At 38.5% G+C, this 24,182-nt stretch overlaps 1 protein-coding gene across 2 annotated transcripts in view; it reads right to left on the minus strand.

Annotated features, from left to right (window-relative positions):
* adarb1b (adenosine deaminase RNA specific B1b) overlaps positions 1-24,182 on the minus strand; it is a 100,336-nt gene that overhangs the window by 22,228 nt on the left and 53,926 nt on the right. The window contains exons 1-2 of one of the 2 annotated variants that reach the window (XM_058081178.1): positions 18,701-18,877; positions 2,432-2,506 (exon numbers count right to left, since the gene is read on the minus strand). In XM_058081178.1, coding sequence (XP_057937161.1) covers positions 2,432-2,506; positions 18,701-18,800 — 175 coding nt within the window. In that variant the 5' untranslated portion in view covers positions 18,801-18,877. Of the gene's footprint in view, positions 1-2,431; positions 2,507-18,700; positions 18,878-20,571; positions 20,599-24,182 lie in introns of those variants that run through there. The other variant, XM_058081179.1, reaches the window with a different exon arrangement.

The raw sequence follows: 24,182 nt of genomic DNA on the forward strand, positions 1-24,182 counted from the left end.
TGGAAATTGGGAACTTGCTTTCAGGGTGAAACAAAGCTCCTCAAGTCCTGTCCACAATGCATTCATGTACACACAAAACAATTCCACACATACACAGACCGTTAGTTTTACTCATGTTGTCCCTGTGTTAGCTACACTGAAAAGAAGGTAGAATTCAAGTGTTGAGTTTGTATTAATCTTTCAAGATACGCTGGGGAACACATATCACTGAACCCAGTAAACAAAGCGGATGGAATATTGGCAAAAATTTTCATTTATAACATCCTTCAGCAAAGGCTTGATAGGTTACTCCTTGCGGTACTCAGGAGAAAGAGAGGCCGCAGTGTGCATGAGTGGGGCTGTAGGTTGGGTTGAGGGAGTGCAGGGGAGGAGTGCAGGGGAGGAGCTGAGGACCAGGCAAACGGGAGAACACATCAAAAGAGGCAGAAGGAGAAGACTCCACCTACTGCTGGTTCCTAAAAGCTCGGCTGGTGACAAGAGTGCAAGTTCAAAATGTGACATCAACCCCACGAAAATTTGACAATAATGACATGTCATCGTTCATGGAAAAAGAAAATTGAGATTCCAGGAAGTTTTTCAAATAGGAAGCCCATTCGTGTGACCCAGCGCCTCTGAAACCGCCCCCCCGCCCACCCTGACCCCAATCAGAGATCAGTGTTGCACTGACATGCCGTTACCATCGGAATAGAATAATCGCCAGGTCAAGGCAAGCCAAACAAAAAGTACACCAAAATATCAGTCATCATTGAAACTGCACATTCATCAGTTTCGGAGCTCTGAAAACATGCACTATGGACACATGCATTCTTCATGGTTGCTCTCAATAAGCAGATAAAACTGACAAAAAGAAGAGCTATTCAGAAAAAGAAGTTAAATACCTACACTATTTGTGGTGGTTTGGACAAAACCACAATCTAACCTGCAACTCCTGCACTGGAAATATACCTCAGCTTTGACATACATTAATAAAAATTACGCTTTACACTATATTTCAGTAAGGAGGCAGAATTTACTCAATTGGTCTAATTTTGCCTTAAATCGGTGTGTACCATATTTCCAAATTTGTTATTAATACCACAATGGATATATTTTCAATCACTGCAATCAACAATCACAGTGAAATTCCTGCAAACAGAGACAAATATATTCAGTAAGGAGTATTCACGTTGATTTAATATTAAGTCTGCTAATGTTTCTTTGGAGGCTTAACCAACACTTAATGAAGAATATAAGCTTTTATTTGGATGAAGAAGACATTAAGAAGAAACTGGAGTGTATCAACCATGGTACATGCACTAAAATATGGTAGGCACATGCAGTTGATATCGATCATGCTCAAATTTGTGTAATCAGCATTCACTACAGGGATGTTTAGTACTCTTGGCTCTGTCACCTTAGTGTCGCTGTAACTTGCTCGTTTTGTATGATTCAACACAATTAGGTGGTCAGAGTAAAAACTGCTTGTGTTAAGTAGTGATGGACATAACGACTGGGGAATTGAATGTTGAATTGAATGAATTAAGAATCACTTCACTACTTTGTGATGTGTTTGCGTTCCAAAAATTTAAGGACCGTGATTTAAAAAAAAAAAAATCATAACTGACGTAGTAGAGGCGAGGGATCCCACACATGACAATTACAAAAATTGGCTCAGTACCTGGACTGGCCTGTGAGAGGCAGCAATGAGCCACAGGGGACACAGACTGCTGGAATATATAGTAAAAAGAAGAAGACCTAGGCTAACTTAATTAGCAGCTAATTTGCTAACTCCATTGCAGTGAGCGTTGTTTTCTGCCAATTGTGGTGAGGCTTTTTTTTGACAAATTAGATAAACACAAACTCAACTTTTCATTTCTCATGTTTATCTTTGCACTTATGGTCATTGTTTTAATTTGTCTTCATCAGTCAGCCTGTTTTGTTCCACGAGTAGCTTGGCTTATTCTTTAAGATATGGGAAAACATATACGATGGTACATTCTTTTCTGGGTCTTCTCAGACTCTTGTACTCAGTTTGAGCTCAAAATGTCTAATTCAAGTCCAAAGAGCTAAGGAAAAGAAGATTTTTATGAGGAGAAAGTTTGAAGAAGGACAGATCTGTAATAGGACCTGAAGTCTTTCAGATGTAATGATTAACCTTTCTCTTTAAAGTCTTCAGTAACATCTGAGGGTGTCTGTGTAAGTTTCATTTCATGTAAGGACAATCATTAGCAACATAACGATGTTTTTTTCAGAAAACCTTAAGTTGGAATTATTTTTACATTTTCTTCAAGCAGCAAAAATGTGGAACTATTTGTTTAGTTTGTACTGATTACGCTTGAAAACAACATGGGGGCACACCAGGACATGCAAGCTAGTATATTTCAAAGCAGAGACAAGCAAAAACTCTTAACAGGAAAGAGACCAAAAGACATGAAAAGCTTAGTAGACTCACTCATATTCTCCTCTTCATCCATATCCATGGCGACGGGTTTGTTCTGACCAGAGAGCAGCCTGACTGCCACTGCACCTGCAAATCAGAGAACAGACAAGAGGACAGCTTGACTTGATACACGCTCACTTAAACTGATTCAAAGTAGCAATTTGCATAGAGTAGCTACAGCAATGCTGATTTGGGGTGTATCCGAAATATATAATGCACATTCAAGGAGAGGAAACAGTGTGTTGATACACACTGACTAGACAAGATAGTCAAGATAGTGATGGGGACCCATTGGTATGAAGATAAAATATTATTTCCAAGGCGAGTTGACAATGCAGAAAATAAAATACAGTGAAGCTAAATCAACATTCCTCAGACTTGCTGACCAGTTGACATAAGCAGTTGTCAACATAACCAAAAATAGCCATTTGCTTGAACATTCACATTCACCTTTGCCGGAGATATAAGGAGAATAAGTGGAAAGAAATATTGAGACCAGTAAGCATAAAGATAGCAGATGTGTTTGCTCGTTAGCTTTACCTTTGTTACTTGGTATCATAACCTCTTGGAAAATAATGAGGTACAACAAAATCAAAGGGTGGTGAAATACTGCAGGGAGCAGGACCCTTCAAGAACCCGTCACCACTTCATAGCCATCTGAAATATGAAAAAGTAACATAGACTGCGATGCTAATTAGAGAGTCAAAAGATCCTGTATGAGAAGGTTTATGACCGCAGGAATTCAGAAACTTCAGGCTGAAGAACTTAAAAGGTTTAGGCAAAGAATATTGCTGAGTATCGAAAGACGGTTGGCAAAAGTCAGCAACAGAAAGTTAAGACGGCAGAAAAAGGAAAAGACAGAGGAGAACATCACAAAGAGTGAGAAGGATGACATTATGATACGGAACAGATTGTGCTGATTCTACTCATTTTTTCTTGCCTTCCATCAGTGCACTCATTCCTCATTCCCCATCCCTCACCCATTTTCCCAAGCTAAACTAAATGGACTAATTAATCTAGGCTAATGGTGGGTGACAGTAAATATGCTAGCACAATTATCACCCTATTAAAGATTCATATTCCAAGCTATAATTGAAAATGAAAAGGTAGGTTGAGGGGAAAGATGGGAGGGAGAAGGTCCAGCAGAGTGGAACATAAGATTAATTTGAGCAGTAACCAGGTGTCCCTAACCCTTGCACTGCCCCAGCAACTCCGAATTGCAACACAGCGAGACGAGCTGTGTGCACTAATACGATTTTGGAAGTTTATTTTCCAGCGTCTGCAGTTTAACAGATTTAATCCACTCAAATGTCAAGCTCATTCAGGACTCCCGGGATTACATATATTAAATGCCCAAATTTCCCAATGTTCAGTGACAAAAAATCCTATAAAATGAATGGAGTATTTGCCCGAATGTTTTCGAATTAAAATTCTACATTTCACAAACAATAATCACCACAAAAATTCTCACAAATTTCCATTGAACAAGCAAGACCTCTGAATTTTATGGTTTAAAGAAAGGATATCATTGTCATTTCAGAGGTATGCAAATTTGAGCGGCTCAGTCATCAGCTGCGTGCACACACATCTTCCCCGGTTCTGTCGTAACAGTCTATCAACCTGGCGGCGCATCGAGGATGACACTGTGTTTCTGCCTGTCTAATTTTCTATCCACAACACTCATTTCTGGTTCCAACAACACAACATAACCATTTAGACTTACTGTAGTATGTTTGTGTCCGCCCAGGTTATTATAACACCAGGCACTTGTAATTATTTTAGCATCATTTTCTGCATGTAAAACTATAATTCATGTCTCTAAAATGTGTTTTGTGTTAAAATATTTGGGTGTCTGGAAAGGATGAATTGGATTTATATGATTTTCTATGGGGAAATTTGCTTTGGTTAGAGTGCTTTTTGGTTTGAGTCGGACCTTCTGTACATGCCTGTACAAGTGTTTGAGCTGAACATTGGACATTGCACAGTGCATTTCAGTTTAAGACATTAGATATTCCTTTTATGTCACCTTCCTCGTCTACACTCTGCTGCATAGGTAGTTTCATCAGCATGCAATGCAAATGTGCCTGTCAGTTTTGATTTTCAGATGAGGCTGCCTTGTGATAAATGTGTAGAATCATGTGCAATCATTTGAGAGAGCATCTCACAAAGGATTCATTATTTGAATTTTTGTATGTGTCCTGAGAAGTCAATATGAGAAGGTAATAGGCATTTTAAATACCCTCATTTTGTAAATCCCCCTTAATTATGAAACAGCAAAATCTAAATTTAACATTTAATCCACGCCAATCCATAACCTGCTAACAAAATGGCAACCAATTATAATTTGACATGCAGACAACAATTCTAAATGCATATAGTTGACAAATGATGAATGATGAAATGAACATTTCAGGTTACTTTTACTCCCAAAACAGGTGGTGAAGAGATAGAGAGCTCGCTGCCACATTGTATCTTTGGTAACAGTCCAGTCCAGCATCTCATCTTCAGTGACCTTAAAGTCACCTTAAATGTCCATTTACCCCTTTCGTTCATCCTTATTTGAATTTATATACATTTAATATTGTTTTCTATTAAGACCACAAAGCCGTGTTTTGCTTTGACATTTTGGGTTTTCTGAATCAGATTATTTGGATTTACATTATTTTGTAGGGTGAAAAATGTATTCAGTTAGCCTCCATTTTGGTTTGAGTCGGATATTCTAGAACAAATAAAATGGCACTAACCAGGGTTCCAGTGTATATGGTGGAAAAACCGTCAGGGTCAATAAAACAGGGTCAATAAGATCTCAGGAGGGATTTTGGTGCAATCCCCTGTCCAAATCCTAAAGGTTATGATGCTTTTGCTTGGAAAGTAAAAATTTTAGCTCCCCTTTCTATGGGATTGATTAAAGTCTAAAGATTGGCTTGTTCCCTCCTGGATCTTAATGTGCTGCTTCTTGTGCCACTCCTTTGTTGTCTTGGTTGTATATTTTGTGTCATTGTCATGCTGGAAGACATAGACGTCAGATCATCTTCACAGGGGATTAAACCATGATCGTTATTGTTAATAAACTGACTGTCAAATACATGGTTGTCAACTAAAGACACTAATTGTACAGTCCAAACAGTGTGGGGAAGTTTGAAAAACAAAACAAAAAATCCCATACTAGTCACATTAGCGCAGATTCTAGGGCTAACATAAAATAAGGTGTTTTGGTCATATTATATGTGAACTATTTTTTAAGGCTTGAAAATACAGATATAGAGAGAATATAGATTGGATCTGTTGACACTTTCATAAATAACAGATAACCGAGAAGAGCTGACCGATTCAATGTTGAGAGCTGTAGAATATCACTCTAAATGCACTTACGATACTGCATCATCAGGTTGCTAGACAGTTTGGTTCCAGGTAATTCTGAGTTGAGCCACAGGAGGCAGGGGAAAGAGAAAGATGAGAAAGAAGATGAAAAAGCTCTAATTTAATCTGGCACAGTCAGAGGGACTGTGGGGAAATGCAGTGGTTTTTGATTTGTCTCTCATCCCTCGCTCACACTGAGAAGGCACAATAGAGAGACGCCACCATGGAGGGAACACCAACAGAGGCCGACTGGCGGGAGGCGGTAAGGTGGGGTGAGGACTGAGGTATTGAGAGCGATGGAAAGGTGAAGGTGAGAAAAAAAAAACGAGAAAATGAGACAGACCGAAAATCCTATTCCAAGTGAAAGAATATCATTATCTCTTGAAAAACAGAAGACATTGAAAAGGTCTGCCCTTGGCACGCTGCAAGGTTCCAAGTGGCTCAAAATAACTGCCAATCGAGGCCACAGACTGATATCACAATTGCTGTCAAAGTGGATTTAGACCTTGTAAAAACATAATAAAAGAAGCGTATATATGGTTAAAACATCAATGTAAAACTGTACTTCGCTTTCTACCTCTGAGGTATTAGATTATATTCAGTATTCTCAGCATACTGAATTTGGAATACTGTTGCCTTCAAGGCTTATCAAGTGATTTGTAACTTGTAGTCCAGATGAAATATAACGCAATGCCATGAAATATTTTTGCCAAAGCGCTTTAATTAAAGCTGTAAGTCTACACTTGAAATCATATGTTGATGTATTTATAGATTTGTATATCTATAGTGGCAGATAGTATAAAGTCAAATCATTTAAAAAATGTAATTGGCCAAATACTTACAGGCTTGACTGTAGCGAGGTTTACAAATAATTACCAAACTTTTGACTGGTAGTGTATCTTCAAAGTCAGCTATGTGACCCTTGACTGAAGCCTTTCTATCTGAGATCCACTTTTAGAAGGTCACTGGAGAAGGTGCACTTTGAAACTTCACTTCACTGAAGAGGTTCTTTGGAAACAGCTGTCATAAGCTGTTAAGGAAGCTACAAATTTAAAATGCAGACAGATCATTTTAAGATGGAGTTATAGACCACTTGGGGATAGGTAAACCAGTATTCAATTCCCCTTATACTCCTTGTCCAGCAGTATTTTTCACACTGCAGTGCCACCTCATGCAGGCTCCAGCTTTGGAATATATATATTACAGTCACCATCGCTATATCGATAGCATATTAAAAAGACAAAATACTATTTTGTTGGGCAGCTTGCTCCGAACTTCCAAACAGGGTGACAACGAGTGGCTTGATTAACATTAAATTAATTCAAATAATACAGCCCTCATTGCTCATGCTCATTTTTCAGTCCTTTGTATTGAGTTGTGGACTCTTATAAGAGCAGCTACACACAATAACCAGCAGAGACAGTGTTTTAGTTCTTCTACTCTACTCAAGCCTCCAATCACAGCTGTGTTTCCTTCCTTTCCTTCTATTGCTCTTCATCTTCTATCTTCAATAGAGCTAAAAGTCAGGCTAAATGTTTAATATATCCATTTAGTTTGACATCTAGATGTATTTTGCTGAAGTATTTGATAAAATGTGTCTTGTGTTAATATTTTTGGGTGTCTGGAACTTCAGTGGATTTACATTATTTAAGAGAAAATGTATTCGGTTTTCATATGTTTCAGTTTCACTGGACATTTTGGAAGGTTTCATGTCAAAAACTAAGGTAGCACTGTACTTAGTAAAAAACACTTGCTTCATAAACTCGGTAATTCAGTAAATATTTTGTTGTTTTTGTGTTTGCTACATCACAGCTGGTTTTCAGAATTTACATTTGAAATATTAATGACAAAAAGGTAATTCTGAGGTTTGTATGAGCTACTGAAAAAGCAGCCATGTGTAGTTATAAACAAAACTGATAGGCAATGACATTTGTTGTGCATTCAAATTGATGACAAGTGAATTGTAATTGCATAGTCTGCCCAATGCAGATTACCAACTCTAACAAATAGTTGTAGACGACACCGCAGGGATGAATTTTAGCCAGCTTGTTTAATCGCTTGTTTTGCACTGTGGAAAGCCCGTCCAGTGCTTCCCATGGAAATGCAGTGGCCATATAAGTCTCTAAAATATGAAAATGCGTGAGAACTGCAGGGGTGATGTGGTGTGGAAAGAAAGAGGCAATGTGTTGTTCTGTGTTCCAGACTTTAATATCTGACAGTTGGTCATTTATCATCGTGGACCACTGATTGTGAGAGAAAGGAAAAGGTGGGGAAAGCCGAGCCCAAGTATCAATATGAATTTTTATTTGATGGGTTCTGTGGCCGATTGCATTTCAGGAGGCTGGCGAAGTCAAGGTTCACTGAAGCATGACATGGAGATAGTGACAGACCAAGACAAAGGGCAGGTGAGCGATAATGGTGTGCCTGCACATGATGACTAAAGAACACCTTTGCTCCAGACATACTTTCACATTGTGCACTGTTGTTGATGCTCATCAGTAAGTAAATTATCACTATATAATCACCATCTTATATCTAAAAACATCCAGGCAGTACAATGTCTGCAATCCTTCAACAATAATACAAGAACAATGGAATGTATACGACATTGTGAGCTGCCATTAGGCTCGATGGAAAGCAACTTTCTTCTCAAGCTCCCCACTTTCCCAAACATATCCATCTCTCAATTGCAGTTGTTTTTTCACTTGTGCAACCGTTAAGAATGTTTACTTTAAATGCTAGCTACACAGTTAATAGTTTTACGATAACAGTGTTACCCTGGAGCCTTCTATTTACATTATTTCCTATGCAAAATATTGAGTCCTTATCTGGACAAATCTGAGGTCAACCAGCATCATGGAACAGATTGTGTTCAAGCTCAGAGGTTCCTCTGTAAATTCTTACTTTTTCAATGTTTTCCATTTATATTTTTGCACACACAGACCCTGGACTGGTTACATGTAGTCATAAATCATCAGTGAGTGGCTGTGATTGCCCCGGGTAGCAAAGGCACTAAGGGAGGGTGGAGAGCAATGGCTTGTGATCCAGGGGTCACCGTCAAGGGGTAGCCTCGCTTCTTGATTGACTGCTCAACCTTACATTGCATAGGCTAAAATCATGTAAACATGTGTCAAACAGCACACTGTTGTAGTCAGAACTTTACATACACTCAAAGGAATTCATGATTTGAGATGGTCTTCTCCTAGGGTGGAATGATTATACAATGTACTGTACATCTTCAAGTAGGGATGTTTGATAATGTTGGCAGACTGATATTTTTGGCTGATATTGGCATAAAAATGAGATATCGGATTTTCTGACATCGCTGACCTCATTCTTTGGGCCCCAGAACCTAGATCTGACCAACTTCCGTCTTTTTGTTTTGGGCAGACTGTGTATTTGATGTATTTACCTTATTTGGTTGTAAGAAGAATTCAGTTTTATGTTTAAGAAACAGATGGATGCTCCGGGTCAACACAGCATGAGGGGAATGATGAGACATCAAGAGTTTCCACTTCCTAGGTAACCAATGATAAACATCTGCTTATAATGGCTTCATATGGTCTAGTTTATGTTGTGCAAGTTACAAATGATGTGAAGCTTGACGAATAATAATGGAGGCCAAACAGATTAGGTAACTGTCTTCTCGGATGTGTCTGCATCAAGCCCACCACATGAAAGCGCTGTTAGAGGAAACTTTAATTAACAAAGGTAACTTGGGGTTGTGTTCTCTTACTCTGAAACATAATTATACAATGTGGCATTTTTTGTTGTTGGAGTTTTACCCATGCTCATGAAAATATTTTCAAATTCAGATGTTGCATTTCATCCTATTTCAGATATTTTAACAGTGAACCAAATGGGGTTAATTATAAATCCATGAATCGAACCTCAGCTATAAGGGGATTTTGGTTTTTGTCCTGGTCATGGAACACTAAACCAGATCTACACCCTACAAGGGTAATGGCGGTTGTATGGGAGTTTACCCAACAGGTCAATATTTGCTATGTGGAATTGGCACAGCACTAAACATGACTGTATGAGAATGGGAATGGCCTTTATTGCCATTATACAAGATGTACAACGAGATTGGAGAGCTTTTCCTTTCAGTGCAGTAGTCAAGTTAAAAAAAGTATACAAAAAGTAGAGTAAAAAAAGACAATTTAACAAGATATATACAAGATATCCAAAATGTACACATAATATTGCACAGGAGCATATGCAGGAGCAGACATATTGCAGATATATTAATTTTAGTGCAATGATAAATGTGTCTTAGTGCAAATAATGACTGGTGTATACAGATGACTGTACACTTGGGTCTTCACCTTATTTTGAGGTAGAGGTAAATGTAACTATAACCACACCCTAAATTCACACAGACACACTACAACATCTTGTAAAAGGTCTTCCCAGAAGACTGGACGGTTCTATGGCAGACGGTGGGGATTTCTACAGATTTCTTTCCATTTCTCATTCCTATAATGCAATGTACTTACTGGATTTCAAGCCTGTCAATAAGAGGTACCATTCCAATTGCATGCGCTTTACTAAAGGTCAACCACGTTTAACCATGAATCAACTCTTTGGAATTCTAATGAGCATTGTGATAACACCACTGCTGGTGCATTTGTTCTAAAAAGAACATGAATCCTTGAACCTTGAGAATCAACCATTTGACCAACAAAATTAAGCAGAAATTAAAATAAGCTCAGCAAAAATCATCGGGAAAAAAAAAAGATAAATCGTCCACACTGAGGACTAGAATATGACGGTGGAGGAGATGAAAGTGGGGAAAAGAGGAAAGGTGGGGAAGGATAGAGAAAGTGGACAGAGACAAATGACCAAGGGAAATGGTCTGTGCAGGGGAGGCTGCTTATGAGACAGCCCTCTCAGCAGTCTTAACACAGACTGATAGGCCTACCGGGGAGTGTTATCATGCCAATGTCCTTTCTAAAATCTAAGTCTTTCTTTATCCCAAAATGTTGGATGTCCATCTGCATTTCCAACAGCTATTCTTTATACTAAAATGATTTTCTTTTCGAGGTAACAAACAGCCTGATTAGAAGAAGACATAATGAACCTAGAGTTATACGGTAACATGCTGTCTAAACTGGCTGCCAAGGAAATCAATACCATAACACAAAGTGTGGGATAATTGGTATTTATTTAGCAATTTGTGTTTGTGTCTTAGTCCTGAGCATGTTTATTCAAAAGAGTCAGTGAGCTGAATTTAATCTCGTCTTCTCCACTAAAATGAAAACCAGTCAGTATCAGGTGTGACCAGTATTTGCCTCCAATTCAATGCTCAATGGGTGAAATGTCCAGTAAGAATGCTGGCCATGCATGTTTTCAGCTTCTAGGAATTGTGTACAGATCCTTGCTAAATCGAGCTATGCATTATCATGCTGTAACATGAGGTGGTGGTTGTGGGTGAATAATCTTGTCATGGTATCTCTGTGCATTCAAAATGCCATCAATAAAATATCCAAGTGTTGGGGAACAAGTGTCCCCTGGTGGCCTTTTATTGTAGCCAACCTAAGGCACATCTGTGCAATAATCATACTGTTGAATCAGCATCTTGGTATGAATGATACATTTTAGTAATGCTCACTTGATAGATTGAGACAGAGGGATAAGCCTTGTGTGTACATGGAAAAAAGTTATTGATTTAATCTAATGAAAAATGGGAACAAAAATTAATTAAAATGAAATTAAATTTAAAATAATTAAAATTAAAAATAAATTTTTCGTTTTAGTTTTTCATTTTCTGTACACTTATGCTGGAGCCTATCCCAGCTGTCTTCGTGCGAGAGGAGGGGTACACCCCGGACACCCCAGCCAATCACAGGGCACATATAGACAAACAACCATTCACACTCACATTCATATCTATGGACAATTTGGAGTCGCCAATTAACCTAGCATGTTTTTGGAATGTGGGAGGAAACTGGAGTACCCAGACACACGGGGAGAACACACGGAGATGCCCGAGTGGGGAATTGAATCCGGGTGTCCTGCATGAGTGGCCTCCGCGCTAACCACCCGGTTGTGTTCCTGCAATGTGAAGGCCAAGATGCTCCAGATACATTGTGAATGTTAGAAACCAGTGGAAATTGAGAAATAAAGAAATAAATCATTGTGAATGATGATTGTTAATGTATGACGTTAGATAATTGAGTGCCACTGTCATCATCCTAGAAACCCATTACTACTCAATAAAGCTGTGGCAGCCCAGTGATTACTCCATTAAAGAAAAAATATTTTAATACGAGGAGAATTGAGATCTTTTTTTTTTTGGTACAATCAGAACAGTCCCATTTCTCTTTTACTCCCATGCATCCTCAGGTGGTGTATCCAGGTGCTGATCAGGTAATACACCATAATGGACTACATGTGTGGGCCCCAGCACCCTAATGGAGAAGGGTCGTGGCAAAAGGGGAAAGCCTGTCTTGCTGCCTGATTGAAACTGATGGACCAAGGTAGAGGGACCACAGAGTCCTGCCACCCACCATCGGCGACCCTGTCACACACACGCATGAACACAAGCGCACTTACCTCAGAGTCTATTATTCAATTTAGCTCTTCTAATGACGAGCGAATTAGGCTGCCAGAATAGATTTGCGTTCCGAGCGCTAACGCACCATGTGTAATACTTTTTTTTTTCCATCACACATAATTTAAGAGGTGGCCTTTCATAAACTGAATGAGCACTACCGTAAATCTAGGTACATGAACTTCATTAGAGAGAATAAAAATACTTAAAACACTGCTGAATATGTTAATTAATTCAAGGGGAAGCTATTAAACGCAAAATAAGTGGCGACTTCTATTTTGGTCAAGCCCACTTGGCAACTAAAGTTGATATTGTGTTGGACTTTTATGAACTCTCTGTACCATGCTCAGTGTGGTGGAACACGGTACACCTGACTTGTCAGCCATTTCAGTTAACACATGTCTATATAGTTTTAAAATGATAGTTTTGCATGGAGACAACAATTCTAAATGCATATAAATATACAGTATAAGTCATTAATGAAAGGGAAATATGAACATTTAAGGTTACTTTTACCTTCATTGAATATGTGATTGTTGCCAATGTGGCAGCAAGATCAACATGGACACCACCTTTGTGATTTCTTATTTCTTTAATTCGATAATGTTTCTCACCTTAAGTCTCTGCTTTTCTGTTGATCACGACTAGAAGGTAACTCATAATGGAGTCAAATAAAGTTGTGTGCCAGCTTTTGATAAAGAAGGTGAGAAACATGAATGAGAAATTGACAGGAAGAGTTTCTCCTGTCATGCGTCTACTCTGTGAAGAACTACTGTACAGTGCAGCACAGGCTATGGTCAAAATGTCGTAATTAAAGTCTCCTGTTTGGGAACAGGTCACCTTCCCGTGGAAACACCTAAACGGACAAGAAGTGGAGAAGACGAAAGCAGCTTTTAACTTTAAGTCTTTCTGCTGCAACATTGCACTTTCCTAAAAATAAATGTTGTAAACTATTATATTATTATGTGGTGAAACCAGCCATGTTGTTTGTCTAGAGACGGTGCCACTGAGGAAAAGACAGAACTTTTTCATTGAGAGTGACCAGGATGGATAGGATCAAAAACGAGTACATGAGAGGGACACTACATGTTAGAGGCCTTGGAGATAAAGTCAGAGAGGTCAGACTGAGATGGTCGGACATGTCCAGACGAGGGAGAGTGAATATATTGTGGAAGGATGTTGCGTTTAGAGCTGCCAGGGAGGAGGCGTAGAGGAAGACCAAAGAGGAGGTTTATGGGTATAGTGAAGGATGACATGACGGTAGCTGGTGTGAGAGAGACAGATGCAAAATACAAAGTTGGATGGAGGAGATTGATTTGCTGTGAGTTTCAATTTTTGCATTTTGTTCTCGTACTGTCTAGAAAATGAAGTGAAAATGGGTAAACAGCCCAAAGTGTAACCACTCCTGACGCATGTGTTGAACCACATTTAGTGTGGCAAGTTTATTCACTGTGCTCAATCCTGCATCACATCTGACGATTCCAAGCAACACGGCGTATCTACAGAACTGCACGGAGTGATTAAATCATTACATGGTACAAACCGTTTACCCAGCTGTGATTAGAGTTGTTGAGCCATCACAATCGCAGGCACGAAGCAAAAAGTGAGCGAGGCAGGCAATCAAACCCTAATGCCAGTCTCAGCAGTACTTGAGCTATGTGGCGGCCTTTCATTTCAACTGCAGGTAGCAAATGAAACATTGTATTGGAAAAATCCCATTTTGTGAAACACACCGTAAACATCTGATTGTACAAAGGAGAGACTGTGTGGCTGTATAATAATACTAATACTAATAAAAACTTACTTTGTTCTTTTCAAGGTTTCTGGGGGTCTGCCAATTCTCTCTTCTCCAGGAGCTGGAAAATCTATGTGACAGCTGAGATTTATGGCACAGCTAAAAAGAAAGTGCCTCTGGGTATACGAGTATATGGCTGAGTGTGTTCAATGTGAGAATTTGTGAGTCCCTATGACCATGTACGGCTCACAGGGTGGCATCACTGCTGTACTCAATGCTCATGCGGCCAATGGAGCACCTGAAAAAGGAACTTCTTACAAATTAAACTAAGGATGCTAAAACCAATCCAATGTATGTCAGTATATGTATATGCTTTGTGTTATAGGTCAAATTGTAAAAAAGGTATAGTTGCAGTTGAATGACTCCTTCATCCAATGCCTCACCTTTTCATCCACTTTTAAGCAGCCTGTCCCTCACTTGAAATATGTACAGTGTTTGAAATGGGATACTACGCCACAGAGAGGGCTTTTCACCAACCGGGAAGGCATGTGCATGCCCATCAAGGATTGTCACATGAAGGGTGGACCTAATGTTATTGTTGCACTCCTAATTGGAACCCATTTAAGTCGGCAAGCCCCTCTACGTCGCAAAATACATGTCCAAAATGTACAATTTACAAAACAAAATATACAAAACTTGTATATTTCTCAAAATAAAGGACTATTATCCAAAAAACTTGGGAGGCAAAATAACCTTTAATTCATTTCCTATTACTACCCTGTTAATAATAATAGGAAATTGAATTTACAATCTGAATTTATACGCACGCACACATGCAAGGGAACATGTAAAAAACAATAATAATAATCCATCCTCACGAGGGTCACGGGCATGCTGGAGCCTATCCCAGCTGACTTCGGGCGAGAGGTGGGGTACACCCTGGGCTGGTCACCAGCCAATCACAGGGCACATATAGACAAACAACCATTCACACTCACATTCATACCTATGGACAATTTGGAGTCGCCAATTAACCTAGCATGTTTTTGGAATGTGGCAGGAAACCGGAGTACTCGGAAAAAACCCACGCATGCATGGGGAGACCATGCAAACTCCACACAGAGATGTCCGAGGAGGGAATCGAACCCGGATCTCCTAGCGCTAACTAGGTTCAAATACAATGTCAATGAGCTACTGTTTGTAATGTGACCATGTATTCTGCACAGTGCGATTGTTAAATATCAATTACCCCGTATGAAAGTAAGGTAGACAATATCCTTAGAAGAAGCCAACCAAATCAATGAATGTGTCACCCTATTTCCAACAGTATACATAAATAACCACGCAATAGATTGGATAATGTAGTTCCCTCTTTCAGCCCACTCCCACTTTCTAGCTGCAAAGCTCATTTTCAAGATTTTGCTAGCATGGCAGAAAATCCCTCTGTTCCCCATTCTCCATGTTTAATATACGGCCCATTGGAAAGCATCGTCTTCAAGAGTCACGGTTGGGCACACTTATGAGCGATGCACTGAACTTATTTGGACAATATGCTGAACTTCAGTATTCTATAAGTGACATATAAGTCATTTCATTTGAAAGCAATAAAAAAAAATCACAACCATAACATCGCTACAAACCGGTTAAGTGCACTTCCAATACATACAGTATGTTCATGTAAACAATTCATTTACACACTTTATCATCAAGGTCCACATAAGGAAAAATTAAACAATGATTTTTTTTCAAATAAATTAATCAGAAAATGTAAATACAATTTTAAATAAAATAAAATAAAAATAAAAGTAATTATACTCTATTTGATCTTTCGCATACACATTGAGAAGACAAGATGCCGCAACTGGTGGGAGACAGTCAAGGACTGAGGAAACGATGAAACGTGACAACATCAAGCAGGCCGATATCATTACAAGCAGAAAAAACAACTAATTTTTATGACAATATTGTCAATATTATTAACACTGCTGGTCATCTTACCATCATTAAAACCCAATAAATTACATAAAATGGTATTTTCCTAAATTGTGTTTTATTTAGGTCTGCAGGGTGGCCTCAGACATTGTTCATCACAGAGCTGACCCCCGTCTACCCTGCATTGGCATGTTAAAGCATCCTTGAGGAGGACATTGATGGACTACCCAGTGTAGTGTCATGCTACTGACTCTGACCTCAATGTGCTGGAAACTAAAGGGAAGAGATTTTCTTCTCAGAGTCAGTGACACTTTAAAACCTCTCTCGTATGTGACCTTGTGTACCTTGCTAGCATTATGCGCTAACCCTTGATGCGCTTAGAAGCGCCCGAGGAAAGAAGCGGTGCAAGATTGGTCCGAAGTCTTGCTTAGTTGTCGCTTCTCTTGTGCTGAGAAAGTGCCACTTTTACTCCCATTGCGATAAGGAAGGAGGGTGAGTAGGTGGGGAAACAAAGCTGTGTAATGCTGATGGACGTAGTCAGTCGCACAGCAAACGGAGCTTAAAATGCAACATCAGCTGAGGTGGATTTACTTGGACGAAGGGGGACTCGGGGGTGGTGGTGGGTGTCAAGGCAAGTGGCTGGCCAATATTGCCAGTGAGCTGTGGCCACCTTAGTAAGTACCACCTTTGCTCCTATGGTTATACCCGAGAGTCAGGAGTCACTGTTGCAGCTCCCATCATCCTGTTTCCATATCAGGGTGATAATGTTATACATTCCAAATAACCATAAAACAAACAAGAATCATTTTATGATATGTGCAATATTAAGGGCTCTAAATGCAATATACTAAGTTCTATGTGAAGTATTTCCATAATGCCTCATATTAACTCTCTAACAAGATCTCAGTGTATAGACTGGTCATATATCTCATCTCGTTTCATATTATCTACACACTGTATTGTATATAACTCTGGGAAAACTGTAGATTTTATTAATACTTGGGTTGTTTATATTGTTTATTTTTCTATATTGTGTATTTTGTACTGCTTAACTGATTCTGTACTCTTGCTGCTGTGCAATGCAAATTTCCCCACTGAGGGACGAATAAAGGCATATCTTATCTTATCTTATATAAGAACATACCTACTTCTGCTTTAACAAAAATGATCAGTGCATTTCCCCCCTAAAATACTTCTAATTAATGTTAAAGATTCATGGTCAATGTATTCCTTATGTTAAAATAACATAATCAACACTTTTAAAATAACATTTATATAATAAATATTTATAATTTATAATAATTTATACCACAAAAAATGATTTGTACTAAAAAAACATTCAAAATTAAAATTAAAAATAATGGAAACGGTTACATCTATTGAGTGGCTTATTTGCATTATTTTTGCAACTGTGACAAACAATCCACAAATACAACAAATGCAAAAGTCAGGCTGCAGTCATGACTTAGCGTTCAAAATTTGTAGAACGCATAATTTCCGTGAACGCAACACGAACACAATGCTACTTATGCCTAAACAATGCAGACATTGCGTATCTAAATATTATCTGAATAAAAAATAAAAATAAATAATAACTTTTTCTCTTCAAGTCTGTAGGAATTCTAAAGTAATTTCTGTAGCCTCTTGTCTCTTTCTTGTTAATTTCTGTGATCACAACATCCAAAGTAATGTCTTCTAGCCAGCAATTCCCTATTCTACAATGTCCATGCTATGGGGTGATGCCTGCTGCTGCGGGAACAAATAATAATGTCGTGGGCGCTTCAGGGATGCGGGAAGTGGTGGTGACAATGCATAACCATGTGAGAACAATGCATGTCACATGTACTACTATTGTCGTGTTCAAGATTTAAACAGTACTTGACAAGATGTAATAAAATGTGTTCATTTTATGCCAAACACTATTTTCGGTCACAGATTTCATTCTATGTAATTTATGCGTAAAAACACAAAGCAACCAGTGTCTTTTACTCTTTTCAGGCCTGCCGTAAATAAATGGCATGCATTGCCGTGGCAAATTGTGGGACAATGGAAAGATGGACATTTCTTTAATACTAATAACATATAAGATGATGACAACTGCAACCAACCACCACATATAGGTTGCAGTCCTGTAGGAAACACTGAGTTAAAGCAAAGCACAAAGCTGTATAATGAGGATAATTTGAGAACATTTAGAGTGTTTCACCATGGGATTTGATGTTTAAAAATACTGGTATAATTTCAATTTCCTCATGGGCATGAGTTGACAGTCTATGATACTCTCCTCCATTATTTAAACAAGTTTTTGATACAGTACTTTTGCACACAAGTATCATGTATTTGTGTTTCGTTATATCATCCATGCTTTATTTTAGGTAAGCAATTCAACTAAAAGTATTGTAAAGTATTGATGCAACCGAAATTAATTTGCAACACGACACAATACACAGTGTACATATTGAAATTACAATATTTAAATATCAAATAAAGCAATGCAAGACAAAAAAAGAAAGTTCAAGACTTAAAGCCATTCAGACTGAAAAGTTAAGCTCTGGCAGTTTCACACAGCCAGCACCAAGTAGCGCCTACCACGTTCCCTTTTTGGTAAAAAAAAAAAAAAAAACACAAAAAAACAAAGAAAACATTCAAACAACAGCAGCATTGTGTTGCTGTGTATCAGGGCTACTTTGAGTGTTACCTTTGCGTTCAGAGCGTTTCTTGCGCCTCCTCTTGAACCTGCGTCGGATCAGGCAGTAATAGGAGCCCAGATGCTGAGCGCCGTTAGTAAGAAGAGCCATGGCTGCTTTCTGTGAGTAACACTGACTACACGGCACCACACTAACCTGGTCCTATATCATACATCAGCTGCTTCACCCCCCCCCCCACTACCAGCTTGTGGTTTTCACGCCCCTCATCACTGATGATACATGCTCTGACGCGATATGATGTTCACACACCTGAAGCACGTCTTTGGGTCTAGTCTCCTTCTCTGGTTAATATAGTATCTGCGCTCACTTTCCCTCCCAACCCTCTCTCTCTTTCTCTCTCTCGCTCTCTCTCTCTCTCTCCCTTCTCTCCGGTTTCCAGGTCTCCTCGGTTAATGTTGTGTCTGCCTGATCACAAATCAGAAAAAAGAGGAGGTAGTGTGGATGGAAAAAGAAGGGAAGGTGGAGACTCTTTTCAGACAACTCTCTAAAGTTCACTTTCAGAAAGTTCAAACGAGTTCCAAATCAACAGCTAGCTGTGCCCGCAGGGGGTTGAGTTTGACTGTTAGAGGGTATACCTTATGTTTGGCTTGCAGAGGAAAATCTTCGTTTTTATTCATATTGTATTAATCATGTTCATCGTCAAAGGTGGACAGAAAAACAACCTAGGAGGTTCGAAGTATTCCTGGTATGAAGTATTCAATAATACCAACAAATGTGAAAAAATACTGGAGCATCGTTTGGAGAGATTCTGGCTTCCCAGCATGCCTTGCGGTATTTGTTTTGTAAAAAAGTTGCGTGTTAATGTAGTTATTGTTCCCTGTAGTCAAAGTTGTCCTGTGTGAGTTAACTGTTACATGTTGTGGTGTTATGGTGTTGGAATTTACACTGTGTGACAAGCTCCCTGCAAGTGAAGCAATTAAAGAGCCTCTTCCTTTATCCCAAGTAGGGGGCCACAAAATATTGCCCACCAGTTTGAGACCCCTGATGAACAATATATTTAATACATACGAGTGTAACAGTGGTAGGTGTGGCTGTATGTTGGTAAACCTCACTCCCTGACGCCTTAAGAGCTGCAAAGCACAACAAGATGACAGCTTAGCCTTTTAGCTCGAGGGTTCGCGCTGTTCAATTCTCATCTGTGGACCAGAGTTTGATTTTAGGTTACACTGTTCGCATCTTTACTTGATCGCTTTATATTATATCAATTGTATGTATTTATGTGTTTTTGTTTGCAAGCGTGGATATTGGCCTGATGAGGTTGATATTTTTTTGTTCTCTTCCATGTTTGTTTTCACAAATACCTGTTACATTATTGACATTGTGATATTTATATATATATATAAATTATATATATTTATATATATATTTATTTGGGAATTATTCAATGGAATGCAAATAGTAGTTTTTGCTTTTTTGGACTTATTTTGCACTTTAAAACAATTACATGCAATAAAAGAAAAACATAATGCTGATATGTTTACATTGTAGTACAGTATTCAGCAGATGTGCGTACCATCCACACTATCACACAGACATACAAAATACATTGTCTCCCTCTAGTGGCTGTATGACACAGTTACAGCCAAAGTCAACTAAGGATAAGAAACTGCTTATGCAGCATTTCAAATGGTATTTTAACATGTTCCTAATACATATTTATACGTTCACACATGTTTCAGAAAAGATATAAAACATTAACGGTTAGATGGGTGGGATGTTATGGGAAAATAAATACATTTGTTCAAAAAGTCAGTATTCCATATGACTATTCTTAACGTATGCAATTCTCTCTGGCATATAATGCATTTCATGATGTCATGAACAGCAAAATAAAAAAAAAAAAAAAAAGAAATAAACTCACCTTTGATGCTCCAGGAACCAGCAAACCCTAAGGAAGACAGAAACAATGTTCCAAGTCAATTATTATTATCATATTATTCAACAAAAAGTCTTTACATATCATTACATTTCTCCTCTACAGCTACAAACAAAAACAGTTCACATGATAGAAATAAGACTCTCGGGATGTAGAAGAAAGGTGGACTACATCTAAACTGGTTGCCATTCAAGGGTATCCTTCAATACAATACAACGTCTGCAAAATCCAAACCATTACGGCTTACTTAGAGGTCCTCAAACCTACTGATACTTGACATTACACACCACCATCAATTCCCTTTACACGAAAATGGTAACTGACAGTGACACCTGGTTATTCGAGGGGATAAAACACCATCATGATTGTTGGTTTGTATACAAGGCACACCATTTTCCCAAACATTATTTAGAGACTGATCCAGGCTAAAAATGGAAATGGGCACCATTTTGCCCTCTCCGCTTGTCTAATTGGTTAAACTGTCATATTCAGCAGGCACAACATTGCGCAGCCTGCATTGCCATGACATTTTCTGCAACACAATTGTACATTCGTCTCAGAGTTCCCCCTTTAGAAAGTTTGTTTTGGCAGTTGAAAGTATTAAGGAGGAAAACTTTCTGCTGGAGTGAAAGACGCTTAGCTGTTTTGATTAGTGTTTTTAGTCTACTTTTAAAAGTGTTCCCAAAGCAAAGTTTGTGCAAATGATGGATTTCTGAGAGATCATAAGAAAAACGCATAACCTGTTTCCTCCTAACAAGGCTGAGACATTCCAAGGTGCGCACTGTAAGCTGCACCTGAATTATTTGGTTATTTGATTAATCTGAGGCTTGTTGTTTTCATTAATGGAGTGAAGCTACAGGTATTAAACTCAAGGCTCGGGTGCCAGATTCAAAATAATGGAAATAATGGATATCAAAAAAGTAAAGCTAATTATTTTCATTCAAGATCATTTTTTACATAGCTTTTTTTTTAATATTTATATTAAAAGCGTAATGTAGCTCCAAGATTGGGCTGGGTCTTTGTTCCACTCTCCTTTTTTAATCTTCCAATCTTCCATAACATTGCAACTTTTGAAAAAAAAAAAGTTTTTTCTTTAATATTTCAACTCTATACTACTAACATGAAATTTTTCATCATAATTATAATTCACAAGTGGAGCTTTGTACTTTTTGGGGAAAATCTTTAAAAAAGTCACACTGCCGCAGGTTATTATTATTATTTTTTTATCCTTGCATATTGTGCAAGCAATGACCAGTTCTGGTTTTGGTTATGTTGATGACCGCTTATGTCAGCGTGAGTCAGCCAGTCCGAGGGGTGTCAACTTAAACGGGGTACACTGTAATTAGTTCTACTTCCGCAGCAGGACAATGAAACAGGTTGGACATAACTAGTGAGTCTGATAATGAATTCAATTCATTAACTCACTTTGTCAATGCTAAATAAAGGTCACACAGTGATTGCCTGACAGAACCTGTATAATGACCGATATATATATGTATATATAGCATAAGGAGGACTCTGAGAAGTGTCTAAAAATAAAGACAAGTTTATACAGCAGGGTGCTGGAAAGATGCCCTAGAAAAAGAAGCAAAAGTAGCTTGTATAAAGTATAGCAGCAGGAGGCCAACATAATACTGGTGAGATAACTGACTGAGGAGAGACTCTAATAAGAGATGGAGATGTGCATGGAAAGGAGCATGTCTCTTCACAATAGGGAAAAAAAAAACAGGAAAAAACGTGAGTGACTGTACACATTATCTGAACCTACGTATCATAACAGGTAATATATTGTAAAATTGTTAGTCACAATAACACATTTTGCTTAACTAGTGTTAAAAGATCATTGTGTCATCAAGTGTAATCAATTTCTACTCCTGTTGGCACAAGAACTCCACGCACACAGCAATGCAATAGGTGGATAAAAAATAGACCATGCACTACCAACGTATAATGCAGAATATTACCAACGAATATGTGAACTCTAACCATGTGCTTTCCAATGGCTCTGAAATACTGTGGCTGCACAGCCTGGGTGGTCATCATAAATAAGTGAAGTGAATAAAGTCGAATAAAGTGAAAGTTGACAGGCAAACAGGTATAAGAAAGGAGGAAAAATATATGCAATAGTGACAGAAATCCATTCCTTTTGAAACTACGGCCGGCCAATTACCACCACTATCTCTGCAGTGGAAACATTTGGTTTGAACAACCGCTCTCCTTTCCTGTTTGGATGCTATTTGTTTACAAATAGAAGCTAACGAATAATGAATATCTGTGGCCCCATGTAGATACAGTACACACAGCAGAGATGTCAACTACTCTATAATGTGCTTCACTTCGCTGAGCTGGCAGCAAGAACGAGACACACTGCTAAAATACAACATGCTAAGGTTTTAAACAGCAGGGATTTAAGACTCCAAATAACATTTCAACTCCAGATGCCCTACTCTTAGGCTTGACTAAAAAACAGACTCATTGACGAAAACAACTGCCTCCAACACTCACAGGCAAAGAACCCAAGGCTGCGGTGGGGAACCCATCTGTTGGAACTCAGTCGACTGCCTGAAAATCACTAAATCCTAAAAATAGACTCAGTGGTTAGTTCTTTTTTTCCACTTGAAGAGAGCTAGAGTAATTCACAATATGAATGCAAAACTGGCGGTGAAAAAAAGGTATAATCATTCACTCCATTTTAAGAGATATGTTATTTGTTGCAGTATTCCATTGTCACTCAATTTCGCAGCTGCACTCCATCACTTATTTCTAAAACATTTACAAATCAGACTTTTTTGTAGTTGGATAGAGCCTATATAAAATATACATAATATATATTTTATACCATTTATTTATAAAAAAAAATGTATTATACATTTTTATTATACTGATTGAAAAGTAACTCCCTATTTTAAAGTACTTGGAATTTGTTGTAATATTTTTCAATTCAATTGTTTTTTGTGTATGTTTCAAGATATATGGGAATTAAATCTACGCTATAATTAAATCTAGCAAACTCAACTGACCTCTCTGCAAGAATACACAGCCTCAGACAGTCGGAAATCTTGAACACAACACGTCACTTCTATAATTGGATAATGGAGTATGTGCCTCTGGATCTTGAACAATCTTGAACACATCAAATACACATACACATGAAAGCAACAGTAGGTGTTGATGTCATCGTGAAAAACAGCCAAAATAACAAATGTCTCCCAAGTTCAACATGCCACTTTGAGGACCAGCTCGTTACAACAGTATCATAACTTCCCGTGTTGCCTAAATACTTCAGTACGACGGCAGCTTAATTACCAAGTGAGGATGTCACGTTTGTAAAGCACTTAGCTGCATCTCATTCCGTGCAGAAGCCGGCGAGACGGCGTGAGTGAGACAAGAATCGAGACGGAAGGGAAAGAGCCTTTGAGAGCTTTTGAGAGGCAACGTGTTGATTTATGTGGGACTTGATAGTGTCTAGTTGGTCCTGACCTTCTTGAAGCTTTTTGGACACCCAGGCCGATTACAGCAGGTGGAATGAGAGTGGGTGGGGGTGGGGTGGATGCATGTAATTTGACAGAGGTGATACGAAAACACTATAGGACTAA

Source organism: Doryrhamphus excisus, chromosome 9 (assembly GCF_030265055.1).
Source record: "Doryrhamphus excisus isolate RoL2022-K1 chromosome 9, RoL_Dexc_1.0, whole genome shotgun sequence".
NCBI lineage: Eukaryota > Metazoa > Chordata > Actinopteri > Syngnathiformes > Syngnathidae > Doryrhamphus > Doryrhamphus excisus.